At 35.9% G+C, this 21,241-nt stretch overlaps 1 protein-coding gene across 1 annotated transcript; it reads right to left on the bottom strand.

The window, feature by feature from the left end:
• Positions 1-15,062: 15,062 nt before the first annotated feature.
• Positions 15,063-20,566, bottom strand: LOC138893291 (uncharacterized). The gene is made up of 2 exons (XM_070177183.1): positions 20,240-20,566; positions 15,063-15,487 (listed from the first exon to the last, which is right to left on the bottom strand). Exons 1-2 carry the CDS (start codon positions 20,487-20,489, stop codon positions 15,219-15,221), a joined length of 519 nt encoding a protein of 172 aa, XP_070033284.1. The 5' UTR covers positions 20,490-20,566; the 3' UTR covers positions 15,063-15,218.
• Positions 20,567-21,241: the final 675 nt, after the last annotated feature.

The following is a 21,241-nucleotide window of genomic DNA, read 5'->3' as shown; positions in this document are numbered from 1 at the left end:
AATTTAAAGACATAATCTTTCACATTTAGCCCTTGTACACACTCGTCAACTTGTGTACACGACTTTTAACACATTTCAATTTATCATAACAATACCAATCCTAGGGAAATTTTTCGCCACATAAGGTTAGACAAGTCACTTACCTCGACTTGCTCCAATTTAATCAAGTAGTATGCCTTTTTCTCGATTTTCCATATCCGATCAACTCGTATCTAGTCATAATTAATTCGATACAGTCAACAAAAATTATAGGAATCAATTTCATAAGAAAATACTATATTTTTCAATAAAATCCGAAATTAGCTAAAAAAATCATTCGTGGGGCTCACGTCTTGGAATCCGGCAAAACTTACAAAATCCGACAACCCATTCAATTACGAGTCCAACCATACCAGTTTCACTCAAATCCGACTCTGAATCGACACCGAAATCTCAAAAATTCATTTCTATGAGATTTCTAAAATTTTTTCAAATTTCAATCTCAAAACACTAATTAAATGGTGAAATCAATGATATATTCGTTTATATTGACCAAATCCGAATTAGAATCACTTACCCAAATATTTTTCCTTGAAAATCTAACAAAGATCGCTTCTGCTTAATCTCAAGTTCGTTAAAAATGGCAAATGGAACGAAATCCCCTGTTTTATACAACTGCCCAAGCAGCCTTCGATCCCACGCATCGATCACGACTTCGATCTTTATGGCCCTTGATCCTGGCCTCGGTCATAGCCCCCAATCCTGGGCCTCGATCACTGCCTTCGATCATGTCCCTCGAGCCTGCCTTAGATCATGGCCCTCGAGCCTGCCTTCGATCATGGCCCCCGAGCCTTGCCCTCGAGCCTTGCCCTCGATTTCTGGGCAGAAGAACATTTGCAGCAACTTTTGAAGCAGTTATTTAAGTCCCATTTTTGATTCGTTAAGCATCCGATGCTCACCCGAGCTCCTCAGAACCTCAACCAAATATATCAATAAGTCCTAAAACATCATACGAACTTATTTGAAACCTCAAATCACATCAAACAATGCTAAAATCACAAATCACACCCCAACTCAAGCTTAAGGAAACTTAAAATTTTCCAACTTCTACATTCGATGTCGAAACCTATCAAATCAAGTCCGATTGACCTCAAATTTTGCACACAAGTCATAAATGACATAACGTAGCTATGAAAATTTTCGAAACTGGATCCCAACTCCGGTATCAAAAAGTCAACTCCCCGGTCAAACTTTCAAACTTGAATTCCTATTTTAGCCATTTCAAGCTAATTTAACTATGGACTTCCAATAAAATTTTAAACACGCTCCTAAGTCCAAAATCACCATATGGAGCAATTAGAATAATCGAAATTCTATTCCGGGGTCGTTTGCTCATAATTCGACATTCGATCACTATTTGAACTTAAACTTTTAATTTTTCATCAAAATTTCATATCTCGGGCTAGGGACCTTGGAATTTGATTCCGGATATACGCTCAAGTCCCAAATCACGATACGGACCTACCGAAACTATCAAAATACTGATCCAAGTCCGTTTGCTCAAAATATTGATCAAAGTCAACTGAGTTGAGTTTTAAAGCTCTATTTCACATTTTAATCCATTTTCACATAAAAACATTTTGAAAAATTTTACTGAGTGCACACATAAGTCGAGGAATGATAAATAGTGCTTTTTGATGTCTTAGAACACATAATAAATTATTAAATTTAAAGATGACATTTTGGGTCATCACAATTTTGATCGCTACCAAACCACCATTACACCAAGTATTACTCAATCACAAGCTACGGAAAATGCATATGAAAAAGTATGTGAGATGTATCAACCATACTTTGCAAAACTATAAGTTGAGAGATTAGACAAATTACGTGTTTGTTTCGATTTAAATAAATTTGCCCAGCATGAGATTGACAAGTGGCTTGAGTTTTCATTTGCCAGGAGTGTTTTCTCCTGAAAGATAGATGAACGCATAAAACAACTATTCAACATATGCGCCAGAGCGATTAAACCGGACTTGTTAAAAGGTTGAGAGGAGACTCGAGGTTTTGATTATTGTTATACCTTTTCGGCCCAACTCCTTGGTCTCAATCATTATGCTGCTCAACCAGTGGCATAGCTAGAACATAAGTTACAAGTTCTGCCGAACCCAATAATACTTAAGTATGTAAAGGTAATGTTATTGAAGTTCGTAAATATGACACATGAAGTTCTTGAGTTCTTCCTGCACAATTGTCCATTTCTTGAAGAATTGGTGGTTCATGGATCAAGAACGCTAGTAAATTTGGAAGTTGTTGGTCATTCCCTCAAGTTGAAAGTTGAAACACTTGGTTATATGGTACTTGCCCCAATGTAAAATCACTTAAAATCCGTGATGCAAACCTTGTAACACTTGGGACTTCATCAGGACACAAATTATTCCTTCTGAATGTTCCTATGTTGATTGAGTTAGACATTATAGTCCCCTTCACACGTATTTTGGATGACATATTGGCTCGGGTTTCCCGTGTTCTCTCTCAACTGATAATAAAGGATTAGAATATCTGGGGCACTGCAAGTTTCCTGAATTTACCAAGCTCAAAAAATTAGTTGTACGTGTTCATGTACCGAAAGACATGAGTCTCTTATGGAATCTTTGCCCAAGCTTCTAAAATCAACTAATTTTGAAAAGTGCTTAACAATTAGTATTTGGTCAAATTTTTAAAAAGTGCTTCTAAGTATATTTTTCTTACAAGTGCTTTTCAGAAAAGTTTTTTAGGAAGAAACTAATATTTCCTGCTTCTACTCAAAAACACTTTTTTTCTTCTAAAATCTTGGCCAAACACATCAACTATGGGGAAAAAACCATGGCCAAACATGCTATTAGGCTGCGTGTGATTGGAGCTGCTCCAGTGCTGAAGGAATTTGAATTAAAGTTTTTGTGGTTCAACCCCTTAAGGTCTAAAAGAGAGTGTAGAAGGTCGTTAGATGTCCTCTCTATCACCTCAAAGTGATCAGGTTGTGCGGATATTATGGCCATACCAGTAAACTTGAACTTGTTGCATATTTTCCTGGAAAATGCTAATGCGCTTGAGAAAATAATTTTTGATCCTTCTCAATATGACACTCGTGTCAATGTCATGAAATTTTGCTAAGCTCCAGCTTGAAGGTGAAGTACCTCCACATGTTGAGTTGGTGATACTGTGAAAGTAAGTTAACTACGGAAATAATATATGTTCGTTCTTAGTGATACTGTGAAAGTAAGTTAATGACGAATGCAAAACACACACTTAAATTATGCTCGCTAATCAAAGATAGTATAATATAATATCGTATTCACATGGATTGGATTTAAATAATATTCTCGTAGTTTCTAGCTTGATTGCTATCCAGGAGGATCAACAGTAGAGATTTATATGATTAATGATTAAATTAACTAAGAATCTAAAGCTATTGACTAGTGATTATCGAGACAAGGAATAAGCAAATAAGGTTATTAGTGGGAGAAGATAGGGGTTTGACAGGATAGGTGCAAGATAATTGTTCGGGCTTTAACTCTAGATAATTCACTTCTAATGTTCAAGTGAGTCTCTCGAATTCACTCAATTATTAGTTCAAACGTTCAGCAGAAGCTCCTCTCTCAGTTAAGTCTTAACCTCACGAGATGAACCAAATTAAGCACTGTGAAAATATGCAAGAATGCATAGTGGATTGGTCCTTAGGAAAACCTCTTTCGATTATTCTCCTAACTAGGTTCAAATCAATGATTCAACTAGCATCTTTCGATTATTTAGAAGAATCTAAGAACTCAACCAACAATATAATGCAAAGATATCACAAGTTATGCATCTCTCGATTACATGAATTAATGAATATAGATGCAACAATTAAATCTTCCAAAATGATTCAATACATAAAACTAGAGTTATAATCCACAAACAATCATCAATACACCAAATCCATCAAACCCTAAAGGGAACTACTCCATAGACATGGAGAAATTCATCACAAATATAATTAAAGTATAGGAAAATATAGATTTGATCCAAACTCGAGTCTTGAGTGAGAAAGGAATGATGAAATCCTTGTGTTTGTGTTCTTCCAACTTCTCCTTATCTTCCTTAAGTAGAAAGTATGTCAAAAGTCCCCTAAAAATATATTTCTAGTGTATTTATACCAAGTAGAAACGAACCCGGATGAAACTACCCTCCTTGAGCCGAAGTGGAAAAAGCTACAAACTTTTTACACTTCATGTGTCGCACTATGCTACGTAGGGTGCGTAGCATTAGTGTATTTTTCTCGGTTGTAAACTCTGTGAACTTAGCTTGTCTGACAAAATTTTATATTGATGCCACGCACTATGCCTAGCATTACTGCCTTTTTCTGTCAGACCCAAAAATTCCAAGTCTCTCAACTTCTCAAACTTCTGACAAAATTTTGTCTAATGCGACGCTTAATGCCATGCCTTATGCGACGCACTAGTACATTTGCTCTATCCCTTGTTCTTTCTTCAAACTTTCGTATGCAACGCCGGTTCACTAGCCCCGGACGCGATCCCGATTTATTTTCTTGGGCTTTTACTCAGACTTCACAACTCCAAATTATTCGATTTAGCTCTAGAACATTTCTTAACTCATAATCATCTCCTACAAAGTATAAAACACATAATAAGTGCAATACACTAACATTCAAGATCAAACACAAGTAAAATGCAGTAATTTGAGTGCACACTATGACTAAAATATGTGATTCTAGCCTACCACCAACACCCCACACTTAAACCATTGCTCGTCCTCGAGCAATCAAACTGCACTTCACATAGAGACAACCTTTTTAAACAACTCTCCTAACTCATCATACCAAGAATATTTAGAACAGACTAAGCACTCTAACGTAACATCCTTGCCTCAAGATTTGACTCAAAAGCACCACACATTTTTTACAACCCGCTCACTTACTCTAACATAGAGGTCAATGACATTACCTATCCTTCGTTAATCAAGTGCCCTCACACAACAATAGATATTAGTTCCATACACAATGAAATTTAAGAACAATTAGGAACTCAAGATAGAAATAATTCACTCATTCTTAGAAATAACATTCACATGCCACAAGAGATGTACCATAGGTTCGCTCGTAGTGTAATACTCTACTAATTGAGCTCATTCAGTCAAGGATCAAGTAGGACTATATTTGGTTGTAATGTAGACTGCAGGATGGGTAGGATCTCTATATATATATATATATATATATATATATATATATATATATATTAGCAATTCAAACCCCACACTTATGTCAAATCATAACTCCACCTTCAACTCCCACTTTTTTAAGCACAAATATATCAAGATTTACCACTATCAAGGAATATTTTTCACAATAATACAACTACTTTTTTTCCTTTTCTTTTTCAATTCAAGTGGCTCTTACTTTTTCAAAACAATGCACCTTTCTCTTATTTTAATAGTTCCACCCAAAAGTCAAACCAACATCCCACACTTTACTTTTTACAAAATTTATAACAAATTCAAGTGTTCACGAGAGGTAAAAGGTTCAAATAGATGGTCAATCCAAAAAATGGGTAAGGCTTGTAATGTGATTACCAAAGAAATAAGATCACATGCTCAATGGGGTTAACTAGGATACACAACAATTAGGTGGGTCAAAGAAATTCCTATATCACTTCCTAGACTAAACAAGGCTACTATTTTGCTTTGCAAACACATGGGGAAAGTTCTAGACATCACTGAAATGCACAGAATAACACAAAATCTCACACACACCTGACACATAACATCCTTAGGAATGGACTCATCAAGACACTCTAGTCAAAACAGTTAAGCAAAGTTAAGATCATACAATTTAATATACTTATACAAGAGTCAAAAACTGAGCCTAAGCGTGACAACTAAAGCACTTACTATTCTGAAAGCATAATACAGTCAAGAGATATTGCTTTCATCTAGCACAATGACATAAGATTTTCTACTCCTAAGAAAAGAAAAGAGAACTAACTACACCCGATTCAAGTAAAAACCCTTGGAAAAAAATCGCGGCACAAAGAAAACCCAAGGGTGAATCATTACACTACCTAACAAAAAAATAAAAAAAATAAAAAAACAAAACAAAAGAAAATCTTTTTATTCTTTTTCCTTCGACTTTAATCCCCTAAGAAACATGTCGATGATATCCATCGTTGGAAAAATCAAAAACTTTAATTATTTGTTTTTTTATTTGTTTTTTTTTAACTTTTTCTATCTCTAACTCATACAACTAACAAAAAGAAAACATGCATACATACATACATACATACATACATATATACAAACAAATATCCTCCATCCCACACTTCAAGTTGTGGCATGTCCACATGGCACACAATTAAAAAGCATAAGGTAAAGGAAACTTCCCTAAACATATCTAGTGGGGATCTGAGTCGAAGTCGGTCTCCATTCCTCGGAACTAATGCACACATTCATGCGGACAACTTCTTCTCGGCCTTCTTTGGGTACACCCCATACTTATCTTTCTCGCTCACCGCAGCCTTATCTTTCGAGCCCTTTACTTTCCAAACAACACTCGCAACTAGTTTTTCCTTTTGTGCCCCCTTTGCTACGTCCATATTAAAAGTCATAGTCTCCTCACCCACTCTAAGCATGAGTTTTCTCTCGTGTATATCTAATATCGCTATACCCGTCGCTAAGAATGGTATTCCTAGGATGAGGGGGACCTCTTTGTTTTCTTAATTATTTACTACTATAAAATACACAGAAAATACGAACTAACACATCTTCCACTATCCCATCGGGTGTTATAGTCGTTTGGTGTGCCGGCTGTAAAGATATGGGTACAGACCTTATCTCTCCAATCTCCTTCTCCAGTTTTCTGTAGATAGTTAGAGGCATTAAATTAAATGAAGCACCAGAATCACATAAGGATTTATAAAAATTAATAGTTCCTACAGAGCAAAGTTTAGTAAAACTCTCTGGATCTCCACACTTTTGTGGGAGTTTATTTTGTAATATCGCGCTGCAATGCTCTGTGAGCTTGACCACCGAGGACTCCTCTATTTTCCTCTTCTTCGTAAGGATCTCTTTCAAGAATTTAGCATAAGCAGACATTTGTGAGAGAACTTTGTGAATGGTAAGTTTACATGAACTATTTCAGCACATCCAGAAATCTTTCAAACTGCTTGTCTAGCTTTTCTCTTCTTAGCTTTTGGGGAAAAGGTAGAGCAGACATATGCTCGCTCTCCTTAGGTTCCACCCTTCTCGAGTTTTCTTCCTTCTTTTTTTCTCAGCTTCCATCTGGCCTTTCTTCTTCTTCTTAACATCAATTTTCAGTTGCTCCCCACTTTCTTTTTCAAGTCTCATATCTTTTTGTATTGGGGTGAGATCTTTCAACACTTGCCCACTTCTCAAAGTTATAGTATTCGTTGTTTCTTTGTGATTTTTTTCTGTATCAGCCGAGAGCGTTCCCGGGACCCTCTCAGACATTAAAGTAGCTAGTTGCCCAACTTGTCTTTACAGGTTTCGAAAAGATGCGCCCAGTTCTTTGATAGCTGCACCATGGGCGTCAAGCCTCTCATATGTCTTAATAATAAAGGCCTTCATCATCTCTTCCATGCTAGACTGCTTGGACTGTGGAGGCTGATATTGCTGACTCTGCTTATTTTGAAAATCTTGAGCTCTCTGTCCCTGGGATCTGGAGTTATTCTGCTACCATAAGTTCATGCTACCACTTGGTGAATTCTAAGAAAAGCCTGGGTGCCTCTGTCCCATAGGATTAAAATTATTTCCACTCTAGTAATTACCTCTATCAAAGCTCCCTACAATATTTACCACTTCATCTGTAGCTACAGCCTGACACCCATGCGTTGGATGACCCATTCCACAAAAATCACAAATCGGTGATGGTCGGCTCTGAACCTTGGCTGAGGTCAACTTTCTTATCTCTTTTGCCATGGCATCGACTTGATGAACTCCAACTACTTTTCTTATATCATTACTCTCAGCAGACCACTAGTTAGCATCTTTAGAGAGCTCATCAAGAATTGCCATAATCTCCTCAGGAGTCTTCTTCATTAAAGGTCCTCCAATTGCAGTGTTTAGAGTTCGTCGTGAGGGAGGTGTCAGTCCATCCCAAAAGTCCTGGAGTTGCATCCACAATCCAATCCTATTATACTGACACTTCCTCACTATCTCCTTGAATCTTTTCCAAGCCTCGAAAACTATTTTAGTGTCAGTCTACCAGAAGTTGTGAATCTCCCTTCTGAACTTCATTGTTTTTGCAGTTGAGAAGTATTTGTCAAGAAACTTTCTAGTCATATCTTCCCATGTTCTGATTGACCCCGTTGGTAAGCTACGAATCTAGTGCTTCACGTCATCCTTCAGTGAAAAGGGGAATGCCCTTAAGTAGACTTCATCCTTTGATACTCCATTGTATTGGAAGGTGTTCATGATTTCTTCAAAGTCCATCAAGTGAGTATTAGGATCTTCGTTCACCTTCCCTCCGAAAATGCAGTTGTTTTGGATAGTTTGAAGCAAGCTTTGCTTCAACTCGAAATTATTCGCTGCTACTGGTGGAGGTCTGACACTAGACAGTCCCTGATTGTATACTGGTCTGGCATAATGACCCAATCTCTACCAAGCCTAGGTATAACATTCTCAAATTGGTCTTCAATCAAGGGTCAATTTAGATTGAATCTTCAACCCCCATCATCGTTGACGGCCTCCTCAACAGCTCTACGGGATGCCTCAGCTGCTATTCGTGCATCTTCTTGTCTCTATTGTGCTGCCTCTCTTGTAGCTAAATCTACTTCGTTCTCACCGTCTTTAGCCATATGTTCTAGGGTTGAAGGTTGCCCCAAAAATTTTCTGGTAAGTTCTTTCTCTTTCCTTAACTGTCGCAAACTCCTTTCTACTTCTGGATCGTATGGAATCAATTCCCTTGAAGACGATTGAGTCATACACCAGAGAAGTCAATCTGGTACCTGCACACGGAAGAGGAAACCCGTAAAAAATAAAATAAAATAAAATAAATTCCCGAATTAGCACCAAAAACTAATTTGAACACTATTGATTGCCAATCCCCGACAACTGCGCCAAAATTTGACGAGCGTAAAACACATACTTAAATTATGCTCGCTAATCAAAGATAATATAGTATAATGTCGTATCTACATGTATTTGATTTAAACAGTATTCTCGTAGTTTCTAGCTTGATTGTTATCCAAGAGGATCAATAGTTGAAATTTATATGATTAATAATTAAATTAACTAAGAATCTAAAGCTATTGACTAGTGATTATCGAGACAGGGAATAAGCAAATAAGGTTATCGGTGGGAGAAGATAGGGTTTTGACAAGATAGATGCAAGATAATTGTTCGAGCTCTAACTCTAGATAATTCACTTTTAAAGTTCAAGTGAGTCTCTCAAATTCACTCAATTATTAGTTCAAACGTTCAGCATAAACTCCTCTCTCGATTAAGTCTTAACCTCACGAGATGAACCAAATTAAGCACTTTGAAGATATGCAAGAATGCATAGTGGATTGGTCCTTAGGAAAATCTCTTTCGATTATTCTCCTAACTAGGTTTAATCAATGATTCAACTTGATTCTTTAGATTACTTAGAAGAATCTATGAACTCAGCCAACAATATAATACAAAGATATCACAAGTTATGCATCTCTCGATTACATGAACTAGTGAATATAGATGCACCAATTAAATCTTTCAAAACGATTCAATACATAAAACTAGAGTTATAATCTACAAACAATCATTAACATACTAAATCCATCAAACCCTAAAGGGAACTACTCCATAGACATGGAGAAATTCATCACAAATATAATTAAAGTATAGAAAAATATAGATTCGATCCAAACTCGAGTCTTGAGTGAGGAAGGAATGATGAAATCCTTGTGCTTGTGTTCTTCCAACTCCCCCTTAGCTTCCTTAAGTCGAAAGTATTTCAAAAGTCCCCTAAAAATGTGTTTCTAATGTATTTATACCAAGTAGGAACGAACCTAGACGAAACTACCCTCTTTGAGCCGAAGTGGGAAAACCTACAAACGTTTTACACTTCATGCGTCGCACTATGCTACGTAGGGTGTGCAGCATTAGTGTATTTTTCTCGGTGGTAAACTCTCTCAACTTAGCTTGTTTGATAAAATTTTGTACTGATGCCACGCACTATGCCTAGCATTAGTGTATTTTTCTGTCAGACCCAAAAACTCCAAGTCTCTCAACTTCTCAAACTTCTAACGAAATGTTTTATTAATGCGACGCTTAATGCCACGCCTTATGCGACGCACTAGTAAGGGTGAGCATAAAATCCAAAAAACTGAATTTCAAACCGGACCGAATTAATTCGGTATTTCGATTTCAGCTTTTTTGGTATTTTGGTATAATTCGGTATTACATTTTCGGTATTTCGGTATAACGGTACGGTCCTCGGTATTAAGATCTTGAAATTTCGGTATACCAAAATACCGAATTTTTAAAGAATTTTATGTTGGACCTATACTGCCCAGCCCAACCCAATATGTTGTATCTCTAATTCTCTACACCGCCCTAGTGCTCAACCCAACTCTTACCCTCTTTAGTCATTCCCTAGTTTCACTTCACTACAGGAAATTAGAAAAAAAGGGAAGTAGAAACCTAACCAAAGAGAATAGAGATCAACTGTGACTGTGAGAGAGAACTCAGAGAAGTGAGAACCTCGTCACGATAGAGACGAGTCAGACAACGTCACGTCACGGTGACTTCACGACCTCGGCGTCGATGACTCTCAAGTGTGACGGCTGGTTTTCTTATTTTTTACCTTCATTCTTCAATCTTCAACTCTTCAAAAGGTTCATAACTTTTCATTCTTCAATCTTCAATTTTTTTATAATAATTTATGGTAGATTAATTGGTAGTTCTTGGAATAAGGAAAACTCTTTATTTTGCCACTTATTTTTTTTAATGGCTAATCTTTTCATAAATAAGTTCTGAAAATTTCCACTTTGAACCTAAAGATTCTAGTAACATGTAAAGAGTGAGATTAGTTTTTTAGTAGAGTTAAGCTATACGATTTGAATGAGTGATAACTAGGGGTGGGCAAGCAAAAAGAATTTATGTGATTATCTTTCACTAGGTGACGTGCAAAGAGGCATTTTCTTGTTAGGTGGCGTACTTTATTTTGATTATCTTCATTTGATGTAATAATGAAATAAGCTAACAAATTCTATATTTGTAAAAGAAAAAAGGAAACTGAACGTCTACATTAATTATCTTATAGAAGGTTACTAACTTTGACATGAAGACTCACTTCCAGATTTCACTCTTTGCATAATATTGTTTTTTCTTGCTCTCAATTACTAGTATTTCTAGTGAAAGATAATCACATAAATATATCTCTAGTGAGATTACAAAATTATGTTAGGGAAACAGTAGCCCAGAAACTCGTAGACATCCTTGTCAAATACTTGTCAACTTTTATTTTAGACTTTGATTATCTAAACTCAACTTTAGTCTCAATTTGTATTTATATTTATTTTAATTTTATATAGATGGCAGATGAAAGTAGAGTAAGTGATACCGGTTCAACTGAAAATTTACCTATTACTGAAGATAGCAACACCAACACAATTGATACTCAAGATTCTAAGAAAATAAAAGCCATGCAACCTCGATCCGAAGTTTGGCAATATTTTGATAAATTTGAGGTAAATGGGGTCGGTAAAGCAAGGTGTAGATATTGTAAGCAAGCTTATGCTGCTAATACGTCTAGGAATGGAACAACAGGATTGAAAAATTATTTGGCTAGATGCAAAGAATACCCACCTAACATTGATAAAGATAATAGTCAAACAAAGATAAATTTTCAATCTTGGCAAAATGATAGAGGATCGCTTTGAAAATTTGATCAAGAAGTGGTTAGGAGGGCCTTAATTGAGATGATAGTTATTGATGAACTACCATTTAGCTTTGTAGAAAAGGAAGGCTTTATGAAATTTATGAGAATAATTCAACCATTATTTCGTCTTCCTTCTCATAGAATAATAACAAGGGATTGTTATGAAATTTATGGTGAATTGAAGCAAAATCTAAGAAGGTCTTTTAGAGAAGCACAACTAAAAATTTGCTTCACAACAAACACATGGACTTCATTGCAAAGAATAAATTATATATGTTTGACAGTCCACTTCATTGAAAGGGATTGAAAGTTGCATAAAAGAATACTAAATTTTTGCCCTATCACTAGTCATAAGGGTGAAGAGATGGCTAAAGCTATTTCTAATCGTTTTCTTGAATGGAAATTAGACAAGGTATTCACTATTACCGTGGACAATGCTTCTTCAAATGATATCATAATCAAAGAATTGTCTAAAAAGTTAAATATGTGAAAAACTAATATGATGAGTGGTAAACATCTTCATGTGAGATGCATGGCTCATATACTAAATCTAATTGTGCAAGATAGTTTGAAAGAAATTGATGCTTCTGTCACACGTCTTAGAAATATTGTGAGGTATGTGAGATCTTCGCCTGCAAGGACCTTAAAGTTTAAACAGTGTTGTGCACATGTAAAGGTAGAATGTACCAAAACATTATGTTTGGATGTTCTTACTAGGTGGAATTTCACCTATTTTATGTTGGATACGGCACAAATCTTTGAAAAGGACTTTGACAAGTTTCATCTTTTTGATGATGGATTTTATGCTTATCTATGTTCTCATCTTTGTGAAGATGGTAGTAGTGCAGGTCCTCTTGAATCTGATGATTGGGTGAATGTGAGGAATGTGATAGCGTTCTTGCAAGATTTCACGAGCTCACTAAAAAAGTTTCAGGTTCACGTTATGTTACTTGTAATTCTCATTTTGAGGATGTATCTAAACTTTATTGTCATTTAAAAATGTGTTTAATTAGTGAGGATGAGCATTTGAGAAAAATGGCTGAGTGGATGCAAGAAAAGTTCAAGAAGTATTGGGGTGAGCCTGAAAAGATGAATAAAATAATTTTTATTGCTTTCGTCTTGGATCCACGTAACAAATTTGAATATGTTAACCTTGCACTTGAAGAACTTTTTGGGGAGGAAAAAGGGAAGAAAATAAATGTTGAGGTGTATGCTTATATGAATTCTTTGTTTGAAGAGTATCTAAAAAAGTATTCAACTGGATCTTGTCCTCAATCTCCATCTAGTTCTACTTCATCAAATAACACATCTAATACATCTAGTGGGAGTGTTTTAACTGCATCATTAATAAGGACGTAGCTTCACTTGAAGAAACAAAAGGAAGACAATGGAAGTGGGGGTGCTAAATCGGAGTTGGATAAATACATTAGTGAAGAACAAGAGCCTTTTAGTGAAGAATTTAATATTTTAAGTTGGTGGAAAACACATGCTCCTAGATTTTCTATTCTTTCGGAGTTGGCTCGTGATGTGTTGGCCATTCCAATTTCTAGTGTGGCGTCGGAATGTGCGTTTAGCACCGGTGGCCGTATTCTTGATTCATTAAGGAGTTCATTGACTCCTAAATGTGTGCAAGCTCTTGTTTGTATTCAAGATTGGCGTAGAGAAGAGAAGAATCCTATTAGTGTTGAAGAAGACTGGGAGTATTTTGAGGAACTCGAGTTTGGTAAGCTTTAATATTTTTGTGTGTATTTTAGTTCAAAATAATATATCATACTTGTTTATTTGTATGACATATTTGGTCGAATTATCTTTAGATATGGAAAATAATGGAAGCACTACTAGCATTGTTTGATGTATAGTTGCAACTTGCAACTTGCAACTTGAGTGGTAAATTTAATACCCTATTTGTTTGGTGATATACTTTTGTAGTTTTGTTTTATTATCATCAAAAAAATAATATTCTAACTTATGATTTATCTTCTTTTTTTTTTAGGTTCAAGTGCAATCATGACTCGTGCTCCTAATGTTCATCCAAAGAGGGATGTCACATATTGTTTAAGGAATCATATTAGGCGTTGTCTTGAGCGTCTTCCTGAAATCCGTATTTAAGAATTAAGACTAAGTTGATTCGAGACTATTAGTGTAAACTTGAATAGAGGGATGCCCTCTATGTTTTTGTTGCACTTTGTTTAATTCTGCTGGCTACTGCTACTCGTTAGTGGTTTTTACTATCTTAGCTTGCTGTGATATTTATTTACTTCTTTTTCCTTTCAAGTACTTGTTGGGAATGTGATAATCAGGTGTGTACTTGCCGTGAATGTGATAATCAAGTATGTACTTGCTGTGAATGTGATAATCATGTGCTCTTACACGCCTTTTGTTATTTAGTGTTGCTGCCTTTTATTAGGCAAAATGACAGTTGGCAGATTATTTAGTATTGTTGTGGTGCTGCCTTACTAACACACCTTTTGTTAGGCAGAATGGCGGATTTGATTATTTAGTGTTGTTGCCTTTTGCTTAATGCTTAGGCTCTTAGCACTTGGCAGAACGACACATGAATATGTATTTAACCGAAACCGTACTGAACCAAAATAAAAAATATCGAACCGTACCGAAATACTTTGGTACGGTATTTGGTATACACAATTGATAAACCGAATACCGAAATACCGAACCAAAATTCTTAAATACCGAACCGAAGTACCGAATGCCCACCCCTACGCACTAGTATATTTTGCTCTAGCCCTTGCTCTTTCTTCCAACTTTCGTATGCAAAGCCGGTCCACGAGCCCCGAACGCGATCCCGATTTAAGTGCAAACTATGACTAAAAAACGTGATTCTAGCCTACCATCAGTTAACTACGGCAATAATATATGTTCGTTCTCAGTTATTTGGAATCTTCGTCTATATTTTATAGAAGACGGGAATATGGTTTGATATAATGATTGCATGCCTAAGGAACTTTATGTATGATCTAATTTATAAATCGAAAAACAAGATAGTACCAGAATTTTTAGTTATCACTCATACTTGAGATACGTCGAACAAATAAATACTAATATGGTGTTTGATTGAGTTGTTATATGGTGTTAAGCAACCAAACACTTGAGAGCACAACATTAGCACACCCCAGGATGTCTGATTGGTTGGGAAGTGGAGCGGGCACTGTAGTTGGCACATCTGAATTGTTTAGATATTAATACACGTATTATACGTTGACAAAAAAAATACATGTATTATACAGATACAATGCAAATCACATGAAAATTACAGAGTGGAACCTATATGTTAAGCGAAGATTCCTCATTGCCAAGATTGTACTGCTTTCTACAGCCGAGAACGAATGAAAACCTTTTTTCCATTAGATTTTGCAGGCGTTGAACTCTTGATAGGCTCATCAGAGAACTCTAAGGAATCCAATCCATTGGCACACTTAGCTGACACCTCATTTTGCTGCTTCATGCTATTCATGTCATCCTGAAGTTTCTCCATCTTTGCTTGCATCTCCTCCATCATAACAGTAATTTCTTGTTTGTCAAGTCTAGGACGTGAAGGCGATTGATCCTTTGATCCTTCCTTTACGATTTTACTCCCACCTGCAGAAACAATTGAAAATACTGAAATTAATAGGTATATCAAAACACAGTAATAAATGTTAAAGACGAAAATCATAAAGAAATATGTGAAAATTTTAGAAGGCTAAAGATAACCATCTCGACTCACGACTATTCAGTTCAAGAAAATATCAAGTAGAGCTCGTTCCAAGGACGAATGTGTCAGCATATACGTAGCTGTTTGTGTTACCCAAATCCAAACATCTGGTTCAAATATTGAAAGGACCTCAAAGAAATCAACGGAGGGGTCTGTGACTATCATATCCTAAGTATAGAATTACACTCCAAAAGTTTTAGTGAAGAGTATGGTCAGAGCGAAGGAAGGCTGTGCTGGCTGGGGTATAGAGTAAGATGCTTTCTCAAGATTAGAAATGATTAGAATCACACCAGCTTTTTGCTTGGAGCAATAGATTATTATTTGCACCTATTGCCCTTCCCAAACATCAACCAAACAAGGAATTAGGCTGGACAAATTCTTATTCTCCTAATGATACCCCATCCCCGACCATCCCCACCCTCCCTCCCCCCTCTTCCTCAACCCAAAAAAGAAAGGAAAAATTTAAGGAGAAAAATACATGAAGTAAGCTCATGATAAGTTAACCCCAAAGATAAGGGTGTATTTTGAGAACAAACGACGGATAAGACCATTTAAACTAATTCAAACTATGAGCAAGCCATGCCATGCTCAATTTCTGTTTTCTATCATGTTGAGGTCCTACCAAACAAACTTCAGAAACAAGAAGTTCCCCTTTTTACCAAGAATTAAGTCTGGAAGAACTAATTACAGTATATTGGAATATAAAAAGGTAGAAAGTCTTGCATTCACTGGGTTCAACTTAATTCTAAACATCCCAACTTCCAGTGATTTCTCAGGATTAACAACCCAACTTTATGCTCAACCAAAATGGAAGAGCAAAAGCAATTACTTTAAAGCAATTTTTCCAAAGAAACAAAGAAAAATTAAGTACCATAGCAATTTTTCCAAAGAAACAAAGAAAAATTAAGTACCATATTTGGGGGAATTCCATGCGCAATAAATACAAATGAGGAAGGAAACTGGCAGACTTAAATAAGCTAGGCATAAATACAAACATGAGGAAGTAAACCGGAAAACTTAAAAAAGCTAGACTGTGTTATAGACTTATAGTACAGGATTTGGAAGGGATAGTTAATAAGTGGGGAGGTACTTCCACAACATATTGTATATGCAATGGTACCAACAGAATTAAGTTGTGGTCTGATATTTGGTGTAGAAAGTTGTCCAATATTAACAGTCTACCAGCAACTGTTTTCAGTTGTCAGTCACAAAACGGCCTGGGTCTCAGATGTTTATTCACACAACGACTTCAAGATGGAAGGTTAGTAGTTATCTGAAACCTTTAAGCTAAATAAATCTCTTTGAAACAGCTAATCCCGGAAACTATGTATAATACAATAGTAGACACTCCTAAACAATAGTAGACACTTTCAACCATATTATACTTCACTCACTCCTAAACCAAAGGTGCCTCTCTTCTCTAAATCAACCCATCTGATTGGTTCATATATTAGCCCAGCGATCACCACTGGAGTAGATTGAGTTACTCTACCATAAAGTTAAGAAGATTATAGACGTTGCACAAGCAGAAGGGAGAAGTCCAACTTCAAGGTTCTCTCCATCACCAAGATTATAGACATTGCACAGAAGGTTAAGGTATTGTCTTGAGAATCATAATAACTCCTATGGAACTACACACCGAGTTTCTCACAGGAAATACCGCTTACTCAACAACATGTTGTATAACAGCCCCCAAGGGTGTAGCCTAATGGTCAATTAAGTGGGAGGAGAACAACCAGGTCACATGTTCAAATCCAAGCGGGGGCAAAAATACTAGGTAATTTCTTTGATCTGCTGGTGGGAAATGGAAGTTATCCCGTGAAAATAGTCGAGCGCAGACTAGTCCCGACACTACCTTCATAAAAAAATGTTGTATAACAGTAGCATATGACTTTCCCCTCACACACCGCATCATAGTGATGCAGTATAAAGCTAAGGAGATGAAATCAATTTCTACCATTTGAAAACCTATTTAAGTAAAATCCAGCTCAACCTTATCAATATTATCAAAGAGCGTACAGTAATCTACTAATTCCAACATCAAAATTCAACAACTTATTGAAATTGGACAATTCCTAACTAGTATGCAAGCACGTCATAAACTGTAATATGGCTAAATTTTTATGACATTTGCCATGACATAATATCCATTATAGCAAATTTGTGGATCATAACATTTGCCATGACATAATATCCATTATTAGGTTAAGGATTTCTTGCTATAAATAGAGGAGTTTCTCCTCATTTGTATACACACCAACAAGACTTGTCTTCAATTCTTGTTTCTTCCTTTCTTTCTTTATTAAAAGTGTTTTTGTATGAGAGTTAGTGTTGGGAAGCACTTGTGTGAACCCTTTCTTTGGAGTGATCTTGTGAGATTGTTCCCTTAGGGTATTTGGGATTAATTAGAGTATTTACTCTAATTTTGTACTCTCTTTTGTACTCTTATTGTTATAGTAAATTGCCCCTCTCCGCTTGTGGACGTAGGTCACTTTGACCGAACCACGTTAAATTTGTGTCTTCTTTATCTACTTTAATTGTCGTTGTTATCAACTTCCATTGTCTTTGTTATTGCCATTATACCGTTGTTTGGCTATATTCCGCACTACCCGGGTTCCCGATCCTAACAAATTGGTATCAGAGCCGGATCTAATCGGGTTTGTTTTAGTAGCCAATATGACTCTAACAAAGACCTATGTTGAGAAATTTGACCGAAGTGCAAACTTCGGAATGTGGCAATTAAAGATGGAAGCTATCCTAATTCAGGATGGCTTAGACTTGGCGTTGCAAGGAAAGGAGAAGAAGCCGGATAAAATGACGGATGAGGAGTTTGCCGTCATAGACAAAAGGGCAAAAGCAGGTATCATTTTAAATCTCTCAAATGAGGTTTTACGTGAAGTTTCTATTGAAACCGCAGCTAAAGGCATGTGGGAAAAATTGAAAACCTTATATATGAAGAGGACGGTGGAAAATAGACTTTACCTGAAGCAGAAGCTTTATACAATTCGTATGAGTGAAGGTACCTCTATTCTCTCTCATCTTGACACCTTTGATTCCATTCTTATGGATTTGAGTAATATAGATGCTGAAATTAAAGATGAGGATCAAGCTGTGTTATTGCTTTGTTCTCTACCCCCATCTTTTAAGCATATAAGAGATACTATGCTTTATGCAAAGGATAATATCTCTTATAAGGATATTAAATCTATCTTAAAATCAAAAGAACAGATAGATAGTGATATTACTGGGGAAGCTATTGGAACTCAAGCGGAAGTTGGCTTGTTTGTTAGGGGCAAATCCGACTCCAATTCCAGATACAATAATTTAGAGTGTCGCTATTGTCATAAGAAAGGTCACAATATCTCTGAATGCTATAAACTGAAAAATAAAGAAAAGCACAAAGAAAGAAAAAATGAGCACAAAAATACTGACACCGCCGAAGCTAGTGTAGCAACTGATGAGGTTGAGGGAACTATATTTTTAGCAACTGAAACTAGTTTCAGATTAGACAATGAGTGGATTTTAGATTCCGGTTGTTCTTATCATATGTGTCCTAGAAGGGACTTGTTTTCTACATATGATTCAGTTGCAGGTGGAGTTGTCCAATTGGGTAACAATGTTACTTGTAACGTTATTGGCAAAGGTACAATTCGGGTCAGAATGTACGATGATGTGGTGAGAACTCTCACCAATGTTAGATATGTTCCTGAGTTGAAGAAAAATCTCATATCTTTGGGCACTTTAGAATCCCTTGGGTGCAAATTCACTGGTGAAGGTGGAGTTCTGAAAATTTTTCAAGGTGCTCGTGTGATCATGAAAGCACATAGATCTGGTTCGTTGTATACTTTATTGGGATCCACTGTTATAGGCCCTACTACAGTTTCGGTATCAGACAATTTGTCTGATTTTGATGGCATTAAATTTTGACATATGCCCATTGGGGCTTTTGCGGAGAAGGTGGAACAAATTTACGATATCAGCCAAAATTAGACCAAGGTGGAGATTTGTAATATGGCCAAATTTTTATGACATTTGCCATGACATAATATCCATTATAACAAATTTGTGGATCATGACATTTGCCATGACATAATATCCATTATTAGGCTAAGGATTTCTTGCTATAAATAGAGGAGTTTCTCCTCATTTGTATACACACCAACAAGACTTGTCATCAATTCTTGTTTCTTCCTTTCTTCCTTTATTAAGAGTGTTTTTGTATGAAAGTTAGTGTTGGGAAGCACTTGTGTGAACCCTTTCTTTGGAGTGATCTTGTGAGGTTATTCCCTTAGGGTATTTGGGATTAATTAGAGTATTTACTCTAATTTTGTACTCTCTTTTGTACTCTTATTGTTATAGTAAATTGCCCCTCTCCGCTTGTGGACGTAGGTCACTTTGACCGAACCATGTTAAATTTGTGTCTTCTTTATCTACTTTAATTGTCGTTGTTATCAACTTCTATTGTCTTTATTATTGTCATTATACCGTTGTTTGGCTATATTACGCACTACCCGGGTTCCCGATCCTAACATAAACCCTTTACAAATAAACCACATAAACATTCCAAAATACAAAAATTGCCCAAAGAATATATTGAAGTTTTTGTGTGTGTGTGAGAGAGAGAGAGAGAGACTGACCAGCGACGGTTCTGAGAGACTCGTCAACGGCAGAGACAATAGCAAATTTACGGAGCTTGCAGAGAATGTTGCTAATTTTCTCATCTGATTGAGTTCCGCCATACTTAACGGGACTACTGATTTTGGTTACCGCCGACGTTACACTGTACTCACCTTCTGAAGAAGCATATGCATCTTCTGATGGTTTCTGTTGACTTCTCCGGTTGAAAAGCTTCCCGGCGACTGCTCGGAATTGTTGTAAAATGCCCATTACCTGTTGTCCACAAAATGTTTTGCTCTTATTTCGTCTTCTCTCTACCTAATATACATATGAAAATGACTATTTTTCATGATATTATATTTCTATATCTTCGTCATATTTATGCGTCAGCCTGTTATTTAAAAAAAATCATATTACTAATTTTGCTTAATTTAATGTATATAATTAAAATTTAAAAAATAACCTGCTTTACTCATCTTTATTTTTTATTTGATTCGACTAATTTTGGTACTAAGTTGTTAAAATGTCAAATAAAAATATTAGTAATTCTCGTTTGTTACATAAAGTTGTCGAACAAAAATATAGCATTAAAAATGTAATTTTAATTTTAATAAATAGTAATAGATGAAATTCACAGTTTATACTAATTGTTTGGTCAATTTAATGTGTATAATCCAAATAAAACTTTTATCTAACTATTTAAATTATCTCAAAAAAATTCGATTCTATTCAACTGTTTTTGCTACTTATTTGTTAAAACATCAAATAAGAATATTAATAATTCTCATTTGTTATGTAAAGTTATCGAACTATATAGCATTAAAACTTGTAATTTTAATTTTAAGAAATAAAAGTATGATGAAATGAAACGACATTTGCTTTACAAATTGGGTTGTTTATAGGACGGATTGGACGGATATTTACGTTTAACGGTTCGACTTATCGGTTATCGACTTGTAAATAAACTAATCCGCTAGCCACCTGATAAGATATTGGGCGGATTTGGTATCGGATTAGTGCTT

Source organism: Nicotiana tomentosiformis, chromosome 6 (assembly GCF_000390325.3).
Source record: "Nicotiana tomentosiformis chromosome 6, ASM39032v3, whole genome shotgun sequence".
Taxonomy (NCBI): domain Eukaryota; kingdom Viridiplantae; phylum Streptophyta; class Magnoliopsida; order Solanales; family Solanaceae; genus Nicotiana; species Nicotiana tomentosiformis.
This window is presented reverse-complemented; position numbering and strand designations above follow the sequence as displayed.